General features: G+C 39.1%; 1 protein-coding gene across 1 annotated transcript in view; it reads right to left on the bottom strand.

Moving 5' to 3' along the window:
- LOC143389977 (contactin-3) overlaps nucleotides 1-26155 on the bottom strand; it is a 319072-nt gene that overhangs the window by 54115 nt on the left and 238802 nt on the right. Inside the window, exons 13-15 of the mRNA XM_077106266.1 lie at nucleotides 25786-25936; nucleotides 4125-4252; nucleotides 1315-1490 (exon numbers count right to left, since the gene is read on the bottom strand). Of these exons, the coding sequence (XP_076962381.1) occupies nucleotides 1315-1490; nucleotides 4125-4252; nucleotides 25786-25936 (455 nt within the window). The remainder of the gene's footprint in view (nucleotides 1-1314; nucleotides 1491-4124; nucleotides 4253-25785; nucleotides 25937-26155) is intronic.

The following is a 26155-nucleotide window of genomic DNA, read 5'->3' as shown; positions in this document are numbered from 1 at the left end:
ATGTCGTCTCATGGTCGTGGCAGCCAGAGGTCTGAAATGTGGGTGCTGGTATGGCCCTGCTCCCTCCAGAACCTGAAATTCTGATTTCTTCCTTGCCTGTTCTGGCTTCTGGTGCCCCAGGTACTTCTGGGTCTGTGCAGAATAACTACACTTCTGACTCCTCCATGTTCTCATGACCTTCTTTCCCCTGTGTGTCTGTATCTCTCTGTGCCTCTGTCTACAGAGCCTTCTTTTTATAAGGAAACCAGTTACTCAGGAAGACCTCAGATTGATTTTACTAAATTATTTTTGCAATAATCTCTTATTTCCAAATAAGGGTCATATTATGAGGCATTGGGCATTAGGAGTTTAAAACATATGAGAGAGGACACCCTCAAATTCCTACATCATCGTTAAAACTGTGTAAGATCCTGATACGTTAATATACCTGTATAGGCATATACATATATTTAATAAGGTGTTGCCACATGAATGTATTTGAATTGACCCTGATATGGCTTTCTGCTTCAGGGGATGCCTACACGGTAAATGCATAAGGACAAACCCAGGCTTGACATCTCCATACAGTAGGAAGTTTCCGAGTCAAGGCACTAAGATGGCAGGTTGGCTGGCCCTGCTATCCTAAAGTTACACACATGCAACCAGTCGATGGTTAGCCTTGGAGGCTCACCAACACTGAGCCATTATCCAAGTGTCAATTTTTCCTTGAGATCTGTGACTTTTATTCATTTATTTATTTTTAACATGGAACCCTCACCAATGAGGAGGCACAATGGAATGGAACCCTGAAGAAGACCCACAGATCTGGGCTTGAGGTTCCACCAGTAACCAGATAAGGGACTCTAACAAAGTTTTTGTACTTTGTCCTCAATTTGTACACCTGTACAATGAAGAGTCTTATGCTGTTGTCCAGAACAGCTACCAGGAACACTGGGGCGAGGCACTCAGATAAAATACTTATCAAATGTAACTTATCTCCAGTCCATCATAATATGACCTGTTCAAAGTAAACACCTGTGTGAGAGTAATTTCCATGTCCTGGGATACTAACCACAACCTCTCATGAAGAATAGCATTTAGTATAAGTGCGACATGCATCAGTTTTAATTAAAATTACAGGTTAAAGTAAATGTGCTCAATTTCTGGTAATTACACAAACAAAATTAGATCAAAACAGAATTGAGACACCAGATTCACTCATTTCATATGCATTTCTAGAGCATCACCTATGGGCCTGATGGTTTTTTTTTTTAAAGGCCAGGTGTTACATACTTGAGCAATAGGAAAAAGGATGACAAAAATGTCATGACTTACCCCACCGACTTTCTCAAAGTGAGATCCATCTTTCTTAAAATCCGTGAGGGCCCCATTGAAATACCAAGTGAACATAATGTCTAACAGCGGATCGTGTTGTGCCTGGCAGGGCAAAATGACGCTTTCACCCACAGAAACGTCCATGTTAGATGGTGCCAGCGTTATCCTAGTTGGTTCTATTAGGGAGATAATTCATAAGTAAAACTTTAGCATTTCTGTTGTGATGAAAGCAATTTGTACAGGCAAATTCTTCATCCACCCTAGAGTGTGTGAGCTTTTATATGCTTAGGTATACACACACATCTATGCAATGAAAAGTCTCCATGGTTAAAATAGATGTTTTAATGCAGTCCTATAATACATTTCATGGGATCCACCAAATTTTGTGAAAATAATTAGCATATCTGAGTTTACAGGTTATAAAAGTTTAAGATGAAAATCACCAGTAAGCAAGAGTTATAATAAGACTGAAAAATCCATTTCAACTTAGTTTTATGGTTTTGTGAAATATAGTGGGAGAAACAGAAACTACTGTGTTTTCACCAACTTTCAATGACTAAAAAACACATTAACATCAAAATTCAAATAGACTCAAACCTTTGATGTGTACGTGGATTTGAAAAGCTCAGAATAAGCTTAGAGATGCTTAGAATAAGCGCAATGGGAGGGCACTCTGCTAAAATGTTAACTGATGTCGTTTTTTTCCCCAGTGGAAATGTCTGTGGCACATTCTGCCTGCCCTTACCATGAACCTTCTATCTTTTCTGAATTAAATTTCCTTGCTCCAATTTTCCCAGTGCCATTTCCCTTGATGTTACACCATGTGGCAGAAAATGTCTTCAAAAGTCACTTGCATATGTGGTCTGTACTTGCTTGATTAAATAGCCTCTTTAACCCAGTAGTTGGGCATAGGTCTCCCTGACTAACCTGTTCTCATCAAGGTCCACTGCTATGAGACCCAATGATAAAGTCTTGGTCTCATTCTTTGAGCCTCTAAGCTCTGTCACACTTGATCACTGGTTCTCCCTCGTACTCTTTCCTCAGCTGGTTTTTGGGACATCATGCTCCTGCAGTATTATTTACTGTCCTGGTCACTCCTTTTCTGTATCTCTCTTTAAGGTCTCACTTCTGCTACTATATTTCTTAATGTACAATGAATGTGTCAAGCTCAGTCCTTTTTAAAATTCTTTTTAAGGTGATCTAAGATGGTGTCTTGGCTTCAAGTCCTCATCTATATGCCAACAACTGTGAAAGGTATCTCTTCATCTTTGATTTACACAAGTCCAAGGTCATCTATCCAACCACCTACTCACTGTCTCCACTTAGGTGTTAGTCACCATTAGTTCCCATAAAGTACATTGTAGGATTAAATTCTTAACTCTTTTGAATTAAGGCAGAGTAGAGTACAATGCTTTGGCTGATGAAATGTATGTAGGAGTTACATGTAGCAGCGACAGGCAGAATTCTGCAGGAACTAATAGGTAATGTGATGTGTCTCCTTCCTGTTCTGTGGTGACGTGCACTGTCCCAGATGGTGGAGACACTGGGGGTCTTTGTTCCTGAATGAGGAAGCAAAGCTGACTCACTGAGGACTTGCAGTATGCATGAAAAGTGAGGCCAGGCTATTTTAATCCACTGAGATTTTGGCAAATCTCTGATCTGCTTTACAGGGAAAGATCCTAACGATATTCTAAACATCCAAACTATGCTCATGCTCTTCTTTCACCCCAAAGCTTTGAAACCCACAGCCTGAGCAATCTCAGCTGTTCTGCCATTTTTTCCATTTGTTCACCACACACCCAGCAGTCCCTCCTGACTCCTTTCCGAGACCTCAAATCCAATTTGTAAACACCTTATCCTTCAGAATATATGCAGAATCTTATCCCATCCCATCAGCTCCTCAGCTGCCAATCTCACTTGGATCGTCATCACTTCCTGTTGGTTAACAGTCATGGGCTCCTGAGACTTTGAAAAACAGCTAGAGTCACCCTTTCACATCATCTTATTTCTCTGCTGAAAACCTTGCAGTAGTTCCACTTTTCAATTCAAGTGAAAACTGAAGTCTTAGCAAGATCTACAATTGGTCCACATAACTGCACCCTAGAAATCTCCTGGTAAACTCCTTTATCTCCCTGGAGTCTTTGTACCAAAATTTCCATCTCACTTATCTTGATTCATACTCTAACTCATCTTTCTTCATATAGTCTCTTTACTTTCTCAATTGTTTGCAATATACTTCCTTCTAATGATCTCCTTATTTCTTCTTCCTAATTTTCATTTCTCTATCTTGGGCAGAATGTAAGAAGAATGACTACGGATTCTGTTTCAATGTTTCCACTGATCCAGCTCAAACAATGGGTACATAATAGGTGCTCGTTTTTTTTTTTTTTTTCCTGAATGGATAAATGAACAAAATTAACCCAAAACTTAAATCTTATCGATATCAACAGTTATTTGATGAGCTTGAACATCTCCAGAAAAGACCAATTTTAATGAAAAAGAGAGCACACTTAGAAGATCTGACCCAAAAGGAGAACATAAAATAAAAGATTATCAGCATATGCCATTTTCCCATCATCCCAGCACAGTAGTAGCCAAGTATCCCACCATGTCCACTGTGCTGTGCTATAGAAGTATACAGTGTCATGTTCTTGACCATCACTTGTTAGAAACACAAGTGCAAACACATTTTTTACCTTCACAATGTACCACATTTTGTGGAAAACACATGCCCAGTTTCTTTAACCATAATAATAATATATGTCATGAAACGCATCTCTGATAAACCCATCTTGACGAAACACACGCACCTGTGACTACCAAGTGTGTTGTCCCGTTGGCTTTCCCAAACTGGTTTTCTGCTGTGCAGGTATAGGTTCCTGAGTCAGCCTTTGTCACATTGTCTATTTTGAGTCCTCCATCTTTTAAAAAAGAAAATCTAAAGGAAAAGTACATTTGATCAATAAATGTATAATAGTAACTTTTTTTTTCAAAAAATAAATAGCAATTTTTTTTTTCAGAATTTATTATCTTATGCTAATACTGTTAAGGTCTGATAAACTAAGCCATGGCCTTTTAGGAATAAAGAAAATGAAAAGAAAACATGCATAGATACACAGAGTTGAATAAGAAAAGATGCTCTACCAAATTGAACTTTGCATGATGTTTTTATGCAGCACTACTAAACAGCATTACTTAACATTGCACCTAATTTGTAAATGCCTTTATCAAATAAGTGTGAAATGTTTTCCAAAAATATATATTGTTGTAGATTACTCATGGGGTAACCTTGTAAGTTTTCAGAAAATAAAAAGCAGACATGTTATCATTTCCCTTAAATTTGAAAAAAATATATGGAAACCAAGAAACCTGCTTGTCTTTCATTATGAACTAGGAAAGTCACAGTTGACTTAATAAAAATTCAAGTTTTGTAAAAAATAAAAATTGTGTGGTCACCTATGAGCTATTGTAAAGATTCTGAAAACTTTGATTAATATTACTTTTAAGTTTTTGAGCATCCATTTGAAATACTTAAAGCTTTTGCATCTGACTAATTGATCAAGGAAATATTATAAGTGTCTTATATGCAACAGGCACTCGGAAAGTCCCTGGGGTTTTTTACCTATAGATAAAAAGTCTCCATCTTTGTGGAAATAACAGTCTACTAGAATCGCAGACATTAAGCCACTAAGTAAACGTGAAAAGTTCAGAGATTTGAGAAGTATTCTGAAGGAGAGAGAGAGGGTGAAGGAGAATTACTTTATGTGAACTTCCAAGGTAGGGGGTTTCAGAAGTCCTCTTAGAAGGGGAGTCACTTGCACCAAGAAAGAACAAGATAGGATTATCATCTCTCATCCGTCTGATCCTTGTACCTTTGTTGCCCAAGTTGTCTACTCATGATCATATTCTCTCTCTTTGAATTCCTAAAATTATTATATCTATACTATCTACTGACAACTGAGAAGGGCTTTTATCTTTTGTGATTCATATTCTTAATGCATGAGTGTTGCATTTATGCAAATGGATGGCAAACTTCTTAAAAGCTTTGGAGCCCCAGTGTCAGAATGGTTAATACATGTTTCCACTTTTTGGGCCACCCATAGAAGAGCTAGGTAAGATGACAAGGATATTAGAATAGAATGGAGGATATCAACTCAGGCTTTAAATATTATCTTATTTGTTGCAAGATTTTTAGATGTGTAACATCTTTATGACTACAGAGTCACCAAAAAAGTCACTGTGAGTAGAGTTTATGTATCAAATAATATAGGCAGCATTGATTTTGTATGTTTTTTTAATAGCCTGGTGATTTACTTTCATTTGCATCCTCCTACCTTTTCTCAAGTAAAGAGGTCCAGGGAAAATTAGCACCAGTACACAGGAGCTGTTCATGATCCTGGATCCTGAGGAGAGCTATCCATGAATGTTTGCTAGTCATGTGTTATTTTTCTTAATTATATCAAGGTAGGTTAAAAACAAGAGTTTGGGATATTTGGCCTACTAAGAAAATCAAGGAACAAGAATATTGTATTTCAAATTGGGGAAATTTCATTAAAAAAAATTTAAAATTCCAAGATTTTTCCTAAGAATCAACAGAAAAGCACATTGTATTTGATTTCCTTCATGAACTGTGACTATTTGTTTAGTATAAAATAAAAGTCCATTTTTGTCTCAAAAAGGTAATCAAAGAACTTCACAAAAAATATCTTTATATCTTAGTCTCCCAGAGAGCAAAGATTTTTTTTAATTAGTATGCAATAATAACTGAATTCCCTGCAGAGTAGAAAGATGTATGAAAACCTAAGATATGAAAGTATAGATCAGGAATTTTGAGAACCATGGGGAGTAAACTTAAGTATAAATCATGCCTCTCTCCCTCCACCTGCCCAATCCTTGCTGAGACTTTCCTCTCTGGTACCTCATTGACTGTAGGAAGAAGACTATATCCTCAATCTGAAAACCTAGAAATCACTTACCTAAAGCAAAGATAAAATTCCTAATTACTATTACTATTAAAGAAAAGGCCAACATAGAGGGAGAGGTAAAGGATAAATCGAGAAACTAATTGAGGAAAAGAGAGTGATGGGATATCCGATCGAGAAACTCCTTGGAAGAAAGAGAAACTGTAATCAAGGACACTGCTCCCAGCACATTCTAGTTGCTGATCCCATCAGTAAAATCTGGGGGCCATGACACACAAAGAGAATATCACTTGATCCAAAACACTGCTCTCCAAATGTCACCCATGAAAAGAAAATGAAGATTTGCTGGAGACTTTAACTATGTAAAGAAAGGAAGCTGGCCAATGATATCAGAAGGTTAGGAAGACATTTAAATGGCAGAGGCAAACTCATCTGGTTTGAATGACAGGAAGGGGACAGAACTGGAAACTCGATGAATTAGTAAGCTTTCAAACAAAGACAAAAAAAATTGCCTCCTGTTGACTGATCAGATGTTGAGCTTTCATTTATAGCTTCTGATCTTGATATCACAAAAGTAAGATAGGTAATTCCAGTTATCTCTTCATGTTATGAATTAGTAAATTTCCACTAAAAATAAGAAATTATTTGGAATATTGGGAGAACAAGAAGTCCTTCACTGTATTAACTCAAGTTAAAATTGGGTAAATCTGTCTTCATGGCCATGTTGACATGAGGCACAACTTCACAGGCCAGGACTAACATCTTAGGAATCACTGGAGGACTTGAAAACAAACATAATGACTCTCAAAGAATGTAAACTCTGTGTGTATCATAAAAATTGAGCTAATTGGTTATTTTCTTCCTAAATTGGTTCTTCCAGTAAGTTCTAAAAGGCCCACAGGGCATTTTGCACAACATAAAAATAAACAATATTCAGTAAATGGATGAAGTAATTGTTTCTCAACAGAAAACCTTCAATAAGCCAAGCTTCCCTACAGAGATTTGAAGTGAAAATTTTATACCACTTCACTATAAATGAAATTGCTTTCTAAGCTTTCTGGGAACAGGTTTTTCTGCAAACAGAGCTGAAAATATAGATAACAATGAGAGACTCTAGTCTTGGCACAGAAGGTTAAATAAAGATTTCTGAGATTAACATTCAGAAACATGGTATTCCAGTTTGCTTTGAGTAATGGGCAATTTAAATCACTGTGGCATTTTAACTTCTTGATCAGTTTCATAATATACCTTTATGTGTAATTTTTATTGGCCTTTCCTGTTGTAGCAAGAGGTTAATTATTTCCCTTAACTTTATGCAGTCTGCGGATGGTTTGGGATAAGTCAACGTAATTGCTCTAAGCTGCTCTAATGATCCATGCTATAATTCAGTGATGGCATTGAATTTATGACTTTTAAAAAACACTGTTTGCTCAGAAAGTATAATGTTGTCTAGGCAACGCTGACCTGTGCTTTAGGATGGCATTTAAGCATCCGTAATAACAGTGTGTTCCAGAACATGAAAAGTGTGGGGTGCTCCATATATAAAGCAGGGTGTTGAAGATACTGCTTTCCCTTTGCCTGTGTTCTGAATATGATGGCAACTTATTCAACTTGGATTTAACAAACACACTGCCACTCCTCCTTTACTCAGGAAGTGCACCTCAGCAGAGATGAGACCGCATGAAGTCGAACTGATTACTGCTGTACAGAAAATTGACAATGCTATTTTGGGTAGTGCCTTCTGAGCATGTATTCTAAGGGCTGTTTGCATACAATTAGCTCCAAGAGAAAAGCACTCACCATGCATATGCTAGATAATGACAGTCAAGGAAAGGAACTATGTATTGATGAAACGGAGACAAAATAAACACCAGAGAAAAAGACAGGGTATCTTCTCACCTACAGCTACTCTCACACCTACAAGTTTGGCAGAAGCACTGTCCCCCCTGCAGTTCAAAGATCACCTGCAGACAGTGTTTAGAAAAATAATACTAGACTTTCATTCTTTCTGGTCTTTCATCTTATAAACCCAACAGTGTTTGTTAGTGATCATTAGTCAGACAATCTACTAGGAAAAGAGAAGAGGAAGGGGAAAGAGTCAACTATTAATGATCATATCTTTGAGGAAGGCAGCAGTGAAATCAGAAGTGGCTCTGTGGTTTTGCCGGACACACATGTTCCATGGAGCAGGCACCTGAAGTCCTAGAGTAGATGGAGATTGGCTTCACTCTGCAGCTGGGGAAACACTGAATTCAGACCAACAGACATGCCTACATATTCATAAGGATGGAACGAACAATAAAAGGTCATTTGCTTCACTTCAATTCAGTCTTTCTAAATGTATATTATCAGGTCAAATATATCTGGAGCTAAATGAATTTATATGAAAGTGACAAAAATTTTCTTTCTAGAGGACTCAAATCTATAGGGAAAAAAAGGACCTTTAAAGAGGATTTCCAGTCTAAATGATTATATTCAACTGTGCACTTAATTCATTCATGAGGCCCAAGCAATAATTCATTTGAAATATTTGCATCTGTAAACAAAAGAATATCCACAAAAATCACAAATACTCAAATATTAAATGATAATACAAACAAATAAAAATCCCAGACAAATAAGATAAATGATGGTTTGATGGCTTATATATTGAAAGAAAACTTCGAAGAGTATAATAATTAAGACTCAGAGGGTCCCCACCATGGGCTCTCTTCTTCTCTGATCCCTGATTCAAATCAATGAAAACCAAAACCATCCACTTTATTGCTTATATTACAGATAAAGTGATGCAAACTGCTTCAGTGAGCAACCATGAGCTCCTGACACCGCATCTCAGAATGTGGTAGACTGGACTTCATTGGCACTTGTGAAAAACCAGTGGCGCTACCCTTACAGGTAGGCCCAACTGTGTAATAAACAGAACAGCAGGACATGCACCCCCACCCACCTGGCAGATACCAAATAGAGAATAGGGAGGAGACCCATTATGCTAGGATCTTCCACAGAAATTCAGGAGCCAGACAATTCCCTACGAAGAAGTCGGAGAAAGACCCAGATGATACTCTAATGAGTGTCCTCCTCCTTAGAGAGTAGAAACCCTAGAAAGGAAGTCAATTCCAACAATAACACTGAAGTGCAAAAGACTTATGATATGTGCATAGGAGGAATTTCATCAACTCAAAGGTTATAGAGGATGCTGAACTATTTTTGTGGACCCAAATTGATTTTTTTGGGGGGGAAGCAACACTGATCTTCCTTTGGGAAGTCTTAGTAGGGCTATAAATCATGGAAGCCTGTCTTATCCTAGCTGAGGGAAGTCTGGTGAGTTACTTTACTAGGCACCAGTTACCTGGAGAATTTGTTAAATTAGCAGTTGTTGGGTCTACTGTCAGATTAGGCTGGAGATGACCCAAGGATTTGCTTTTCTAATAATTCCCCAGTGTATCTGGTGGAGTTGAAGTGGGTACCACACTCTGAGAAGCAGTATTCTGCACTATGGTCATTGGACTATCCATCTTCAAACTATGTGCCAAAGTCAGGCTCTGTAACTTGTCTAATCATTCTGTTTAAAATCCTTCAGTCAATTCTTTGAAAGAGTTCATAAATTTCTAAAGGAAGCATGCTATCAAGAATTGGTATTTTGCACACACTATTTTTTCCATAAACATTTATTTTCTCAACAAAAATAAATGGTACTGAAACAATCTTCTATGTAGAAAGGACAAGGCTTAATCATAAATTAAGGGCAACCAACAAGCACCTATCTTATTGTTCAGTTCTTGCAAGACAGAACAGTTGTGCCCCAATGCTCCAATTCCAAGGTTATCCTCCTTTATAGATATTCATCAATATTCAAGTCATCATTTGAAAATTCATTCAGCATTACTAACCATTCTAGGGTATAAAACTTGTTTTAGCACTTGAAGATTCTTGAGGTCATTCTCTGTAGAACAAATGCACACATGACAAGAGTTCTGATACAAGTGACGATGGAGAAGATCTTCTACAATTCTCCAGGCATCAGGTTGGGAACTTTTGCTAGCAATTCAACTCACCCAATGATTCAGAAGTATGTTTGGAATTTTTGTCTTAGATCCTCCAGTGTTAGCCTTTCTAGAAGTGCCTTACAGAGAGACTTTTTTCCTATGATGACTGTTGCACATTTGAGAATTTGTTCCTTATAAATCATCTTGCCCAAAAATAGAGTGCTAATGTTGCATAACTCAAGTACACAGGTCTGGACTCATACATCTGTCCACCCTATGGAGTTGGTTCCAATCTGTTTTCCAAGAGAAATCTCAAAAATATTACAATCTGAACTTTCTGGATCCTCTTCCATGCAGAGAAGCACTAACAGCCTATTCAGTCACAGGTCCTGGGGAGTCACCACATTTTTAGTAAGAGGATAGAAACTTCAATACTAACCTAATTGACTTTTAAGCATTTGACTTTATATCTTCACAGCAGAACTTCCTATGATCTCCAAATTCTTGATGCTGAACATACACTTGAACTTATTAAAAATATGCACATTTAAAAAATCACACAAAGGTAGCTAAAAGAAACACGACTCATCTATTCTTCCAGAGGCTTGAGTCTTCCCCCCCAGCTGCCTTTTCTCTTGCAGCATTAGTGATTGAACCCAGTAGCTTGCATAAGCTAGGCAAATGCTTTGCCACAAAGATATGTCCCCAGTCCCTAGAATGTTTTTTTAAAACTGATAGTTCTCTCTGGACTGGGAGAAGAAAATTAATTGGTTCAATTTTGTTTTAAGGATGTTTTGCTTTTCTTGGTTCTCATGAGTATCCATTAGATTTGGATTCACATGTATGAATTTCTTGGTCTATTGAGAGTTGTATATCTCATCATCAAATGGTTTTATTGCATTCTATGGATACTGTTTATTAATAAGCAGTATTTTTCTCCATTCATTTGTTGGCACAAAGTTCTGGGTCCAAATTGTGGACCTCCACTAAGGAGTACAACTGCTGGCACATATTCTATAAATGAACCTCACACATTCATTCTGTAGCACATTTCTAAACCTGTGGTATGAAACATGCTCTGCTATAAGCAATAAATATTCCCTGGTAAGTATTTTTGCTACCCTAATGTAACTCACATTTAAGTCAATTAGAAATCTGGAATATATTTCTCTCCAAATTTTCCTCTCAATGTTTGGTCTGTGTGTACTTTCACAAACTGTCTCAAATGCTTTGGAAGGAGACATGATACAAGTAATAACATAAATAAGAAGACACAGAGTGATTAAAACCAGGGGGAAGTAATAAAGAAATAATAAACATACTGAGGTATAAGAATTTCCAATTATCTAAATTAGAAAAACATAAATTTAAGTCAAACTTGAAAGTACTATGATTTTTCCAACTAAGTCAATTAATAAATACTGTGAAAAATTCAGTGCCTAACCATATCTTCACACTAAAATTAAAGGTATTTATTTGTCTGGCACTTAAATGTAAAAGGTCAGAAAATCAGCTCTTCATTTTTTAGAAACAGAATTTTTTATATATTCTACCTTAATATATAAACTTTTCCCCAGGATTTTAGATTTTAAAAGAGTCAGATACTCTCATCTTCCCACAGAAACTGCCCTAGCAATGAAATCTGCATTAGGACAGAATTAGAAAATCCACAAATAAGATCACAAAGTAAAAAACAGGTCACAGAGCAAAATGATTTTTTTTAAAGTTTTGTAGGCAGTGAAAAGTTGACCTAAGTATACTAACTTGATAGAAATTTCATAACAGATGAAAAACTAGAATAACTTCCCTTCAAGCATCAGAATATGGAAGGCAGCAATCATCATGACCACTCTACCTGATAACTTCCTTGTATAAAAATGCTTTGGCAATTGTATCTTATCCAACCATCTGAGCATCCATCTATCCATCCATCCACCTACCCACCCATCCACTCATCCATTCATCTACCATCCATCTGTCCACCATCTATCCACCCATCCATCCACACACCCAAACTTTCATCCACCCACCCATCTATCCACTCATCTATTCATTCACCATCTATTCACCCATCATCCATCCATCCATCATCCATCTACATATCCATTCACTTCTTCTGTGAAAGGCTTCCAGAAGGGGAGAAAATACTATAACTGAACTGTCCATATTTTAAATAGGAGATCTCAAGGATAGAAATCTATTTTAAAATCAATTTTACATATTTTGCAGGAACAGTTGAACAAATTAAATAAAAAAATTATAGATATGTTTAATACATGGCACATTGCTCAAGAGAGGATGAAAACCTTTAACAAGTATTTGTTGAGTACTTATAAAGCACTACAAATTTTTGAAAACTGTGAGTAAGAAATAGATCCTATTCTTTAGAGACTTCTATTCTAATGGCCAAGGGGATCCATGTAATTCATGCACCATTAACCATACGTGTAATTATTACATATAAAAATTTACATCTGAGGAACATAATCATCCAGTTCTACCTCCCTAATATATCCTCTTCTTCATTTCTACTATCTAACTCCAAATATTCTCCAGTTACCCTGAGTTGTCTCCTAATCAGATTCATTGCTTTCCTCCTTTTTCTATTCAAACCACTCTCCACACTGCAGACAGAGTTATTTTTTAATCAGATTATGTTACTCTTGCTTTCACAGCTTAAATGATTTCACATTCCATTTAAAATAAAATCTAGCATTTTTGCCAAGCCTTCAACGACGTTCATCTGTGGGATTTAATGTTTTTTAACTCCCCCCAATCCCATGACACTTCAGTGTCACTGCCCTTCCTCCTGATTAGTTTTCTATTAAAAAATTACTTCATTAATAAGGCCTTTTTCAAATGCACTATATAATCATTCTTTTCATTTCTTTTATGTCTAAAGAAATGATCTCTTTTAGCTTACTTATATTTGGTCTCTTCCTTATGCAAAACCCATGAAGAAGAGGGCATGTCTTTCTAATTCATCCTCTATCCTCAGAGGCCAGAACAATGCAAAGCACATGGTCCGTGTTTCAGACTGCACTTCCCAAACATGGATACCATTATCTCCAACCCATGGAATTTTCCTGGTGTGTTAGTCAGCTTTTCATCACTTTGACAAATACCTGAGAAGAACAACTTAAAAGGGGGAAAAAGGGGGGAAACGTTTATTTTGGCTCATGATTTTCCAAAGATTTTTGCCTATGGTGGGCAGGCCTCATAGGACAGATCATCATGGCAGTTGGTCATGTTGGAGGAAAGCTGCTTAGCACACTGAAGCCAGGAAGCACAGAGAAAGAGGTGAGAGAAAAGGGACCAGGGACAAGATACAGTTCCCATGGGCATATTCCCAGTGACCTACTTCTTCCAACCGTGCCCCACCTAACTACACTTTCCACCATTTTCCAATAGTGCATGTAGCTATTAATGGATTAAACCATGGATGAAATCAGAATCCTTGTGGTCTAATCACTCAACTCTGAACATCACTGCACTGGAGATAAAGCCTTCACCATGATTCCTTGGGGGTTACCTCATATCCAAGCCATCTTGCTTTTGCTCCTCTAAGAAGTCCACTAGTAGCTGTGTGCAGCAGCCCACACTTGTAATCACAGATACTTGAGGCTAAACCTGGAGAATCACAATTTCTAGATCAGCCTCGGCAAATTAATGGGACCCAGTCTCAAAACAGAATTTTTAAAAAATGGGTTTCTGGTGATATAACTCAGTGAGGTATGCTTGCCTAGCATGCATGAGACCCTGGGTTCAATCTCCAGTACATAAGAAAGTCCATCAGCAGATAAACACATTAGCCTTACAAAAGAAGAAAATCCATTCATTTGCAACAACATGGATGAATCTGCAGGACCTGCTGAAAGAAATAGTCCTGACACAGAAAGACAAATATCGCATGACATTGCTTACATGTAGAATTTTAAAAAGTCAGACTCATAATAGCGGAGAGCAGGACAGTGTTTGCCAGGGGTTGGAGAGTAAGAAAACTGGGGAGATGTTGGTTGAAGAATATAAAGGCTCAGTTATGTAGTATGAATAAACTCTGAAAGTCTAATGTGCAGCATGGTGATTACAGCTAATAACTTTCTGCTGTACACTTGAAATCTGGAAAGAGAGTTGATCTTAACTGCTTTCATATGCATTAAAAATGGTACTTATGTGGGGTGATGGATATATTAATTAGCTTGATGGCAGCAGTCATTTCCCAGTGTGTGTCAAAACATTACCTTGTATTCTTTAAATATACACAACCTTTACTTGTCAAGTATAACTCAAGAAAGCCCAGGGAAGGAATAAAAAAAGGGAGTCCAGCTCCTCTCCCTTTGATCTTTGGAACCAATGGAATGCAGAGAAATGGCACTGGGTCTTGGGAGTTTGGATTGTAAGTGTTTATCAAGGGGCATGTGGAATCAGCTTGGTCCCCAGGTATTGGGAGCTGGCAGAAGCAGTAGGATGGGGAGCCTTGGGGGAGGTCTTTTGGTAGATGAGGATGGTCTTCAAAGGGGATAGGAGGACCCAGCTTTCCTCCCCTCTTTGCCTTCCTAACTCTAAGGAGAGTGGTTTTGCTTCAAACATGCTGCCATTATAAAGTGCTGCCTCACCAAAGGCCCTAAACAATGGGTGATGATTGACAGAAACTTCTAAAACTGTGGGACACAATGAACCTTTTCTCTTTATAAGTTGATCTCTCAGGCATTTGCTACAGAACAGGAAATCAACTCAGGGGCCTAGATGGTTGGGCTTCCATCTTGCTACTGTGAATCCTCACCTTTCATGCCTGTGGATGCTCAGGGAATCATTCTGATTCCTGAAAGGGCATCCCTTTGGGAGGAAACCCCTAATAGCTGTGTATAGAGACCACAATGAGAGGTCTTGGGACAGCAGGAGGAGAGAGAAAGGTCTCTCTGAGAAGCGTCTTCTGGTTTCTCTTGCTCTAGCCCCGACTGAGATAGCCTGAGCATGCACCATCCAGCCAACTGCAGTGTTCCTGGACTCCTGACCCATAGAAACCCTGAGAGATGATAAAATGGCTGTTCTATTACACCATTAAGCCTCGGGGTTATTTGTTATGCAGCAATCATTAGTGGGAACAGTAGATGCTAAGTGAATATTTGAGGAGTGAATGAAGGTTGACATGAACAAAGATGTATGTCAGAGGAGCTGGGAACACAGGATGGATAAGGCAAGGGTTGTGCCAGAATTCAAGTGCGCTGCATTCTGCAGGAACTGCCAGTTCCCTGGTGGGATAACTGATATGACAGACATGAGGGAGTCACCATAGCAAAACAGAAAGAGCAGTTATGGCTGCCCGCTGTGCTTCAGGAAGAGTGCTATTGGCAGGTAAGACCAAGCCAGACCTTGAGACATGAGTTGGAGTTTTCTAGGTTGAGAAGAAAATAAACTCAAGCCAGAGGAAATTGTAAGAGCATACGTGAAGAATGTAAAGGGAAATCTCCTTCTTTGTTCTTTAAGAGTTATTGAAAAGGCAATGGTGTCTGCTCTACCACTTCTATACTGATGGTACCAAAGAGTCAGTATGCTTAGTTTAAGGGAAAGCTCCTGTTTCTTCCTATTGCAAACTTTTTAGCAGAAAAATATGCAAAAGTGGTATGCAATGATATTTTGGTTTTATACAATTAATTAAAACATAATATATTTGTGTGTTTTAATTAATTGTATACACACACATATAATTATATATGTAATTTTGAGTGAGAGCAGAAATAAGGAAAATGGATTGGGCTGTGGACAAGTGTACACTGGCTTTAGGGTTTGGGTGAGACATGCAGTATGACTAAAGGAATGTGCATGGGAAGATCCTCCAAATAAATAAAACATTTGAGTTGGGCATGGATACCAGTTAATTTACCCAGTTCTTGCAACAAACTGGATTGAAGTGTATTCTGACAGGCAAATAAAACATTTGAGTTGGGCATGGATATCAATTAATTTACCCAGTTCTTGCAACAAACTGGATTGAAGTGTATTCTGACAGGCTTATTCAGATTCATTAATCAGCTTTCCCTCACCGAAATTATAACATTGACAAAGTTCCCAACTTTCATAATCCATCAAAAACAAATCTGGAAGCTCAATTTAAGAAACACTTGGTCATCTGCAAAGTTTAGTTGATACACTTTCAGAGACCATTTGTCGCTGATGTCTTTACCATGATATTTATGTGGAATTCATTTACTGAAGAAAGTTTGAATAATATAAAAGAGATTATTGCGCCATAAAGAAAGGTACAAGCTTTCCTTTCCATTCAGGTACTCTGAAGGTGTCTGACACTACAAAAAAAAAAAAAAAAATCAAGTCAGGTTAAAAATAGTATCAAAGGCATCAGGTACTTATTTTTGAGTACCTATGTAGAAGCTAGGGACTTTAAAAACACTATTATTATCTTTCCACTGAGTGGAAGAAATGGGGCAGGGGTAGTACTACCTAATTTGTCCAAAGGAACCCATGTGTTTCTCCGCTTGTCGGATACAACCAATTTCATTTGGCCACCTATTGCCAAGAGCATATACTAAGCAACTGGTACCAACAGGCTTACTAACCCTGTAAGTCAAGGATTTTTACATAAGGAAACCAAAACTCAGGGCCTATGTAACTTGTCTAAAACACACAGGTTGATAGGCAGCAGACCCAAGATATGACCCATTTGATGTATTGCTCCTTGTACCTGCTAAAGTTAAATAAAGAAGTCACTGAAACTTAATATTTAACTTCATGTCACACAGATGATTAACACAAAGTATAATGCATGCCAGTTAGGTATGACTGATTCATGTAAATAATGATTCAAATGCACTGAAACTTTAGCTACCCTGCAGTTAATGCAGAAGCTGTGTAGGAACATGCTGGGGTGGTGGATGGGCACAGTGGAGAGAACGTGATTTCACAGAATGCCTTCTGTGAGTCCCAGCTCACTTTCAAACCCTTGGATAGCAATGACTTCACTTGCTCTTAATCTTCTCATGGGGAATGGGAGTTATGAGGCTAATGTGCAGCCCCACAAAAAGCACTGGTGATGTGGAGGTGCAGGTTGGGAAACCAGATCCGGAAGGAGGTTCTTCTCCCCACTCTGAGACTCTTGCACACATTTACCCTGGAATCTCCATTGTCCCTTTAAACTTCCTCCAGCATTCACCTCCTTGGAAGGAGAGGGATGGGTGTCTATGGGGAAAGATCTCAAATCAGGCTCTCCAGATTTTGTGATCAGGAGAGATGATCTTGGCCACTGACACAACTGGAATACGGGCATAGATAAGAGGCCTCGCTTCTTAACTAAGCAATGCTTTCTGTGTAGATGCTATTTCCCCTTCTCTTTTGCTGTGCTCCCTTTCATGTCACTTCCTGTGAGGTGTCCCTCCTGGAGGAATGCTCTCCCAGGACCCAGGGCTGAGACAGAATCTCTTCTCTGTGCTTCTTACTGGTGGATACGCAGCTGCTTCATGGACAAGACAGCAGTGTCCAGTGTCCTCTGCCTGTCCTAGTTCATTCACGCTGTCCTGAAGGCAGTACTAACTGTACCATCTTCCCTTTGAAAATGTCCCAATTGGTAGAACAAATTATATGGTCACCTTAATCATAAAATCTATCCATCCTGGTCATTGGCTTAGTTTTCCACATTCCACACCCACTGTAGGCTCCTTGAGGGATCCTGGTATTTCTCATTCATCTATACATTACCAGTGGGGTCCATGGTCCCCAGCACTGCAAAATGATATCACAAACTAGTGGACAGATGGAGGACTCTCCCTCCAAGTAGAGAACAGGAACGTCAATGACTAATCAGCTAATGTACAGTATCTTAAAGCAGCAGCATGGTTCATATGAAAGAAAATCCTCCCCTGTGCTTCAAAGTTCAAGAGTTAGAAATGAACTTGGAGGCAAGCATTCAGGAGTACAGGCTTAGCAGGGACCTCAGGTATAGCCAAGTGAAGAAACTGAAGCTCACTGAGCACCCACATGGGCTGGAGAGCTGCCCTCAAGATGGGTACACATGGATGAAGGGGAAGGGGACAGAGTCAGGCTCTTGGATGAAGAGGCCCTGGAATTCTCCTGGGAAGGGACCAGCAAATTGAAGAGCAGGAAGGAAAAGGGACTCCATTGTGATTAGAGGATCCAGGGAGCCAGAAAGAAGAGGAAGGATGGATACAGAAACTATCTGGCCAAGATGGTGGTCGAGGGGCAGTACCAGCTGACTACCTGCTGGAGAGTCACAGATCTCCCAGGCACATCGTCACCAAAGCTTTAAGGTCATGACAGAGATGCCAAGTGGTCCCAGCTCTGTCACAATTATCCTGGTTCCTGGAAAATGTTTAGATTCTCCATTGGTGAATCATTCAAGGTATCTCGGATGAACAAGTGGCCATCTGGGAGAGCATCTCTTGATCTTCTAAACTGCTAGATGGACTTACTCATGGAGGCAGGATGAAATGAATGTAAAATTTCATGCATGTCAAGCATAATTTATATACAATGTTCAAGTCACTCTTTAGGTACAGTTCTGTGAGTTCTTACAAATACAAGCAGTCACGAACATAAATACCATCACAATCAAGGGTTAGAACAGCTTTCTCTCCCTGGAAGCTTCCCCTGCCCCCGACTCTCCCTCCTTACCCACACCCAGCCTCCACCAAGCAGTAATTACTCTTCTCTGTCACGAAATCTGAGCTTTCTCTGGGACCTTCATATAAATGGAATCAACAGCATAAAATACTAACTGCATTTTAAAGCCAGTTCCCAACTAGACACAAAACATGCATCAAGAATTGATTAATGCATTTTGAAAATGCTACCTAGATTATGGCTACTCAAATTTTTGGGAAAAAATCTTTGCTACTTCTTTAAAAAGCACATAAATTTCTATAGTATTAAATGCTGCATAGAATATCTAAAACAATTTTAATGTGTTTAATTAGATGTAATGGGCCATTCTTTGACTTTCATTTGAACTGAGGCTATTGCAATAAAATATTTACTATTATAAGCAATAACATTGAAATGAAAGCCCTCATTTTTAAAAATAATTGGCTAATGTGTTTTAAGTACCAGTGAATGACAGAGAAAAGCTAATCATTCTCTAAAATATGCCAACTGGCTATTTCTTCTCCCAAGCCAGGCCTATTCATATTCCCAAGAGTCATTTTCAATTTTCGTTTCCTTAAAGGAGACAAAAGATCCAATTTTAATTTGACTCTTTTTTTATTTGAAACACATGAATTCAAGTGAATAAGTGAATGGAGTTGCATTAAAACAGCAACACCTGGTGAAATATTATCAGATGTTCAGGAGGCCAGACGTTTTTGTTTATTCAGAAAGATGCTTCCTGCAGGGAAGAAAAAAATGCAGCAATGTAACTCAATAATGGAAGATGCAAACACAAAGGAAAAAAAAAATCCAAAAATGATCTTTGCTCAATCCTGAATGCTAGAAATTTCAGATTATTTAATAATCAATTACTAACTGAGCTTGCAAAAAAACAGGTCTCTCTAGTTAAAACCTGAGTGTGCAGTGCTTCAGGGGTACAATGCATACTTTAAGCCACTTAGTGACATCTACCTTCCAACACAACCATGCACTGACTGCCATCTCCATGTTTGTGATGCCTGCAGCCCTAACTCCCAAGTTCCACATTCACTAAGCCCCCACCCTGCACAAAGGTGATGATATGGTAGGTGTGTGTCTGGATGGATGGAGACACACACAGTTCACTTTTCAACATGCAATTTAAAAATCAACCAATCCCAAATGGAGGCTCAGCATATTTAGCCCTACTCCCTCATCTCTGGGGAGGTTCCCTGTCACAATGAATGGGTCCACCACAATGCCTGATGCCCAAGTCAGAAATCCAGGATTCACCCCCATGCCTAGCTGTCTCTCAAGTCTAATCAGTGAGTAGGTCCTATAGCATTAAGCTCTTCTCAGACTTCTAAAAACTTCTTTCCAATCCCACCTCCATTGGTTAGCTCTGTCTGTTCTGCTCTCGTGTGCAGGCTGGTGGAGGGCTGCTAACTGGGGTTCCACCTACTCCAATATACCCATTGCTGCCCTGGTCCCCGTTCTCCAACATAAATTTGATTTGATAAGCCTGCTGCTACCTTTATTTTATTCTGTTGACTTTATCCTGTGCCTGGCCTTTGTGCTTTGCACATGCTATTTCTTTGGCCTGGAGAATTCTTCTTCCAAGAACCCCAGGATCTTTCCAGTCTTCTCCAGAATGCTTGTGCAGATCTCCGCCTTGCATATCCAGAACCTTGCAAACTGAATTTTACTGTAACCGTCCTGTGCTACCTGGCTGTACATTGAAAAGCTGCAAACGATGGTGTGGCTTTCTCTGACAGAAAGTAAATACCTAGTGCCTGGTCCATGAAGTAGGTACTCAAAGAATTTCCAAATGAATGCACAGAAACATAATTCCAAGAGCTCAGGACTCACTGTTTGCACTATATGCCCTGGTGTCTATTCAGAACAGCATTTCCAGGACCTGATGGGCAGGAACACTTGTTGCAACAGAACTCACATCCTCTCCATACTTGAGAGCAATAACCCTTGTTTCTCCAAAGCAATTCAGGAATTGCTAAGTAAGTGACTCACTGACTTAGATCCAATTTCCATGACTGATTTGTAATTTCAAAGCTGTTGTTGTGCTGATATAAAAACTTTAAAAATAGGTGGATTATAGTCACTCAGGAGTATTATGTGACTTACATAACAATTAATTATATATAGTACATATATAATTACATAATTCATAAAAATATGTCAATATATACTATATGTTATGTATTAAATGAATATATATATATATATTAAAATCAGTTTCTACAGACACTTTTCCTGTCTTCCAGGACCTGTCATCTGGCAGGGAAGACATGTTAAATAAGTAATTAAAATAAAGGTGTGATGTATTACTGATAAGTAGTATGGATATTAAAGCCAGGATTCTGGTCAATGATTATAACATTCAAAGAAATTGAAAGTAGTCTTCCTCGTTTATGTTGATTAAATATTATAGAGAATGCTTCTAAGAGAATAGTGTTTAGTGTTTTAAGCTCATGTAGAATTTTGATCACATCTCTGATGATCACTACCTTTTAGGCAAAAAATTCAAACTTCTTGTATTGCTTTTCCCACATACAAAAAGAATTATGTTGTCTCTTCCTTATTTTTCGCAAATAGGTATAAAGATGAATTTACATCATATATTTTTTTCATTTTTAGATAATGGTGCTACATAGATGGGATTTTATTCCTTTCCTCAAATCTATTTTTATACTAAAATTGAAAATTATTTTTCTAATTCTACTTTTTAAATGCATGTGGCTATTTTTTTAGCCTTTAAGGTGATATGTGGACATTTCTCATAAAAAAGTAATTCATGTCACTTTATAGAGTATTGCAAAAGTCCTTTCTTGTCAATCTCGTGACATGGAACAATTGTGAGGTGGGTTGTATGCATATAAAGATGTTTAAGCAGAGTTTATTGATTATAAATAAAATAGCTTAAATTTTTAAAAAAAGACATAATTTTAAAGGTTTTTTCTTATTAGTTCATTACAGTTTTACCTAATATTGGGGTTCATTCTGACATAATCATAAAGCATGGGATTAAGTGGCTCTGATTGGACCCCAGTGCTTCCCTTTCCCTACCCCCTCCTCCCTCCCCACCCTGTTCCCCTTCCTTTACAATCCTGGTCATTCTTCTATTTACTTGGAGTTTTTTTTTTTTTTTTTTTTTTTTTTTTTTTAATTCGTGCCTTATGGTTAGAAACAAAGGCAGTACTCACTGTGGTATGTTCACTGTGTACCCAGGTTTGATCAGATTCCTTCTGCAGTTCTCCCCCCTCCCCGTCCTTCCTTCCTTTCCTTCAATCCTTACCTCTGTTCCACTATCTCTCATCTATTTTCAAGGAACTTCCCCCACCAAAAAGGACATATTCAAACTTTGTTTTTTTTAATCTGACTTAGGCTTTGAATGATACTACAGATAGTAGAATGTTTACTTAATCAAAATGCATTTTTCTCTCAATAGCCACTCAGTTATATGGCTTCCCACTGATTGTATATCTCTTATTCATTGAAGAATCCAAGTTTGCCTATCAAAATAATTAACTAATGAGAAAAAAAATCAAATGAATTTCAAATCTTATTATAAATAACTCAAACATTTTACCAAAAATTTTATCTTCCTTTCTATTCTCAAATGCATCCACGAATTCACTTGTCCCCCAATGAATTCACTTGTCCCCTGAAAGAGACTAGAAACAGCCTTTATAAGTTGGAGCAGCCCAACGCTGAACCACCACAGCAAATCTAGCATTTGATGAGCTCCCCTGATTTGGCTGGAGCCTCAGTCCAAGTCAAGAGGGAAAGACAGGGGGCTTCCAAGCCAAGGGAAGGCTGCAGCCCACTCTGCTTGCCCCTGAACTTGGAGAAGAGTCAGATCTACACGTTGTTCTATAATTGCTTCTAACAGTCTTCTCCCTGAGCATGGAGGCCCTGGCTCATCAATGCTTTTGCTGTCTAAGAGACAGAAACGAATTCAAACCATAGTTCTGGGAAGGACTGAACCTCTTTGGACTGTCTCCTTAAACACATTTCTTACTCCTCACTTTACCTTCCTATCTGAAAATCTCCTTATTATGTGCAGCAGAGATGCTAGACATACAGAATGCTAAGTGGAGGGACAGTCGGCCCGAAGGGGCAGAGAACTATCTGTCCTTAGCAGGGACTCTGCTGCAGTGGCAAGCACGTCCCCCTTTCTCCCGGAAAATGTACTCCTAGTTTTTCATTGGGCCATTTCCTTCCAAGGGAAAAAAAAAAAAAAAAAAGCCCAAACTTCCCAGCTTCTCTTGCTATTCAGTATAGCAGGGAACTAATTTACTAATTGATGATCAATAAGGTACAAGGGAAAATGCTATATGGGATTTCAGAAAAGTCTCTTATAATGGAGAAAGTATACCTATTTCTATCATCCTCCTTGTGTTTGCCTGGGATGTCAGTGCGAGGCTGGAGCTCAGGCAGTCTTCTTGGTTCACGAGGTGAGGATGGTGGCAGAGGATGAGGGCTGGTGCATGTGTGTGTACCTGAGTCGAGGCAGACCTGATGTCTACCTTCAGAGAGACCAAGAAACCACTGAACTCCTAAACAACACTCAAGAAACTCCTTTTTCAGCCAGTGTTACTTCCAACACTTTATTTGTAGCATAACCTCATCCTTAATGATCAATGTATCTACCAATGTCATTATGCTAAAGGTTTATATTATACAACTAGGTGAGGCTCAGAATTATTGTCTATATTTAACAGATGAAAAAAACTAAGGATTGTACATGTCCAAGTCAGAAATTCCAGTTTAGACTCCAGAACTTACAACATCCCTGTACATTGTGGGAGTGAATCTCTCCTTTATGCCTTTAGCTAAATCTCTTAATCTTTTTAAAATCCCCTTTTAAAATTAAGATTAAAACCTCTGCCTACTCTGTATACTACTGTGAGGACAAGTGGCTTTATTGTTGTGTAACCCACAGAGTCCCGGGGAAATAATCGCTCTCTAATTCATGTATGCAATCAAACTACTAAAATGTCCCCACAACATAGCTAGCAATTGTTCAGAAGACTTAACTCCTAGCACAGTCCAAAGGAACTGGTTTATACTGTCCTATTGAAACCAGTTTACAAAATCAAACTCCAGATCACTAATTAGCTTCCTGTTCCAGCAATCTCTTCTGTGTGGCACACACTGGGCCGGACTGGGTCTACCCACTTGGGTCCCAGTTTTGCCTGGTCCCCCTGTGCTTGCCTTTTAAGGACACTGTTTGCTGTCAAGGAATGGTGGCATTGCACATGCTGTGGGGTACTGACTCAGGAAAATCTCTCTGGGCCCATAATCTACAAGCAGTTCAACTGGGTTGCCTGCAAAAGGACTTTGCAATTTTAGAAAAGGGATCTGAGTATGTTGTCCTGAGGTTTTATTGCATGTTTTTTTTTTCTTCTCATTTTCAAAAGTAATCACTGGGAGTTGCTTCAGCACTTCAGATCACCTATAAGATTCTGGAATCCTGTACAAACAGTGAGGCTGAAAAGGCTCAGTGGTTTCACCCTAGAGTCAAAAAGGCCCAGATTGTCAATCAGAGAAGACCAAAGAATCACTTTAGCAAATCACACAATCCCTCTAAGTTCTGGTTTTCTCCTTAGCTCCAGAGATGTTTCAAGGAGATAATTTGTGTGCTCAGCTTCCTGTTGCTGGTGTAATGATTTACCGAAAACTCTGGGGCCTACACTCAGGCAAATGTATTCTCAAATGTTCTGGAGGTCAGAAGTCCAGTCTAGTTCTCAGTGGGCCAATATCAAGGTGTTAGCAGAGCCTAGCTCCTTCCCAAGGCTCTAGAACCTTCTGTGCTCCTTGGGACTGTTAGTAGAATTCACTCCCTGGAGGTCATGAAGCCAAGGCCCTGTTCCTGTGCCAGTGGTGCCTACTACAACCTACAATCCAGCCACACGCATGAAGATCCTTCTTGTACCTCCCATCTGTCGGGGATCATCACATCTTTGAACATCAAATCTCCTTGGCCATCCTTCTGTCCTCCTCTTCCTCCTTTAAGGACTCAGGTGAGTTTGGACCCATACAACTAACTCAAGTTAATCTTTCTATCTGAAAGCTTACCTTTTACCACTTGCTGTAACATAGCCACATGGTTTCAACCTATGGATACGGGCCCTTCGGGGTTGTTACTGTGATATCGCAAGCTGGGAGCACAGTATCTGGCAGATAGTAAGTACTTAATAAATAGTAATAACGGCTAGGACATATGCTTATTCTCTGCCAGGGATTGATCTCAGTGCTTTATGAATATTTATGCAGTTTGTCCATATAATCTTCTCAACATGAGGCATAAACTGTCATCATTTCCACTAACAAATGAGGCCCAGAATGATGGGGTCACTTCACTGAGCTAGTAAAAGGCAGAAGGAAAATGCGAGGCCAGGCCCTGGGGCTCTTGAATTGTGCTTTTAACTCAGCTCATTCTACCTCTTCATTTCAATGCTATTATACAAACCAGTAAGCCTTGGCTGAAAGGAAACACCCGTGTTGTGTATGATTCAGCACAGGGGCCAGCAGCGTGTGTGTGTGTGTGTATGTGTGTGTGTGTGTGTGTGTGTGTGTATAGATCTCTGCATAGGCTGTTGTGTTTTCATCTGCTCTTTGTTCTGCATGATGCTGCCTTGCTTCTGGGGCTGGCACTCCTTTACCGTTCTGGTTGGTTCTCCCCAGAGGACTGGGGAAGAAACCCCTTGCTACAAGACAGGCTTCTATATGGGTAGAGATTCGATGAGGGGTTGTCTGTTTTCAGACTCCACCAACATGCGACTGTTACCATGAGAGTATCAGAGAACAAAACTACCACTGTGCTGATTCTTGAACACCTCCTGGCCCACTGAGATGCTACGGTACTGAGGCTCAATGTAGAAGACCTGCTGTGACCTTACGGAATATGAAAAGGAAGTCGGCGGCCACTTGTGTGGACAAGAGAATACCTTTCTTGCTCTTGCACCACTGTGTCCCCCTTCTTCCAGAAAGACAGCGCCCTGGGGGAGGCCCTGGGTTTACAGTCCAGGCTCACCAGACTGCCCACCTGGGCCTGAACCAACCTCTTCATGGGATTCTTTGAAAAATCCGGAGCAGAGGCTGAAAAGAATGAAAGGAGAGAGAATGAGAGATCATCGATTTAATGAGCACTGGATCATGTTTTTAACTTCCTGTAAATCTGAAAGGTTGACAGTACAGCCGTGTTTAGATTTAAGGTGACAGGCATGATGTTGGCACCAGATTTATTTGATTTATGGTGCACCACTCACGGGGTTTCACTGTTAAAAAAGAAATGTGTGCTATGGTGTTTGGGGCAGG

Source organism: Callospermophilus lateralis, chromosome 20 (assembly GCF_048772815.1).
Source record: "Callospermophilus lateralis isolate mCalLat2 chromosome 20, mCalLat2.hap1, whole genome shotgun sequence".
NCBI classification, from domain to species: Eukaryota; Metazoa; Chordata; class Mammalia; order Rodentia; family Sciuridae; genus Callospermophilus; species Callospermophilus lateralis.
The sequence above is the reverse complement of the archived record's forward strand: the minus strand, read 5'-3'. Positions and strand labels throughout refer to the sequence as shown.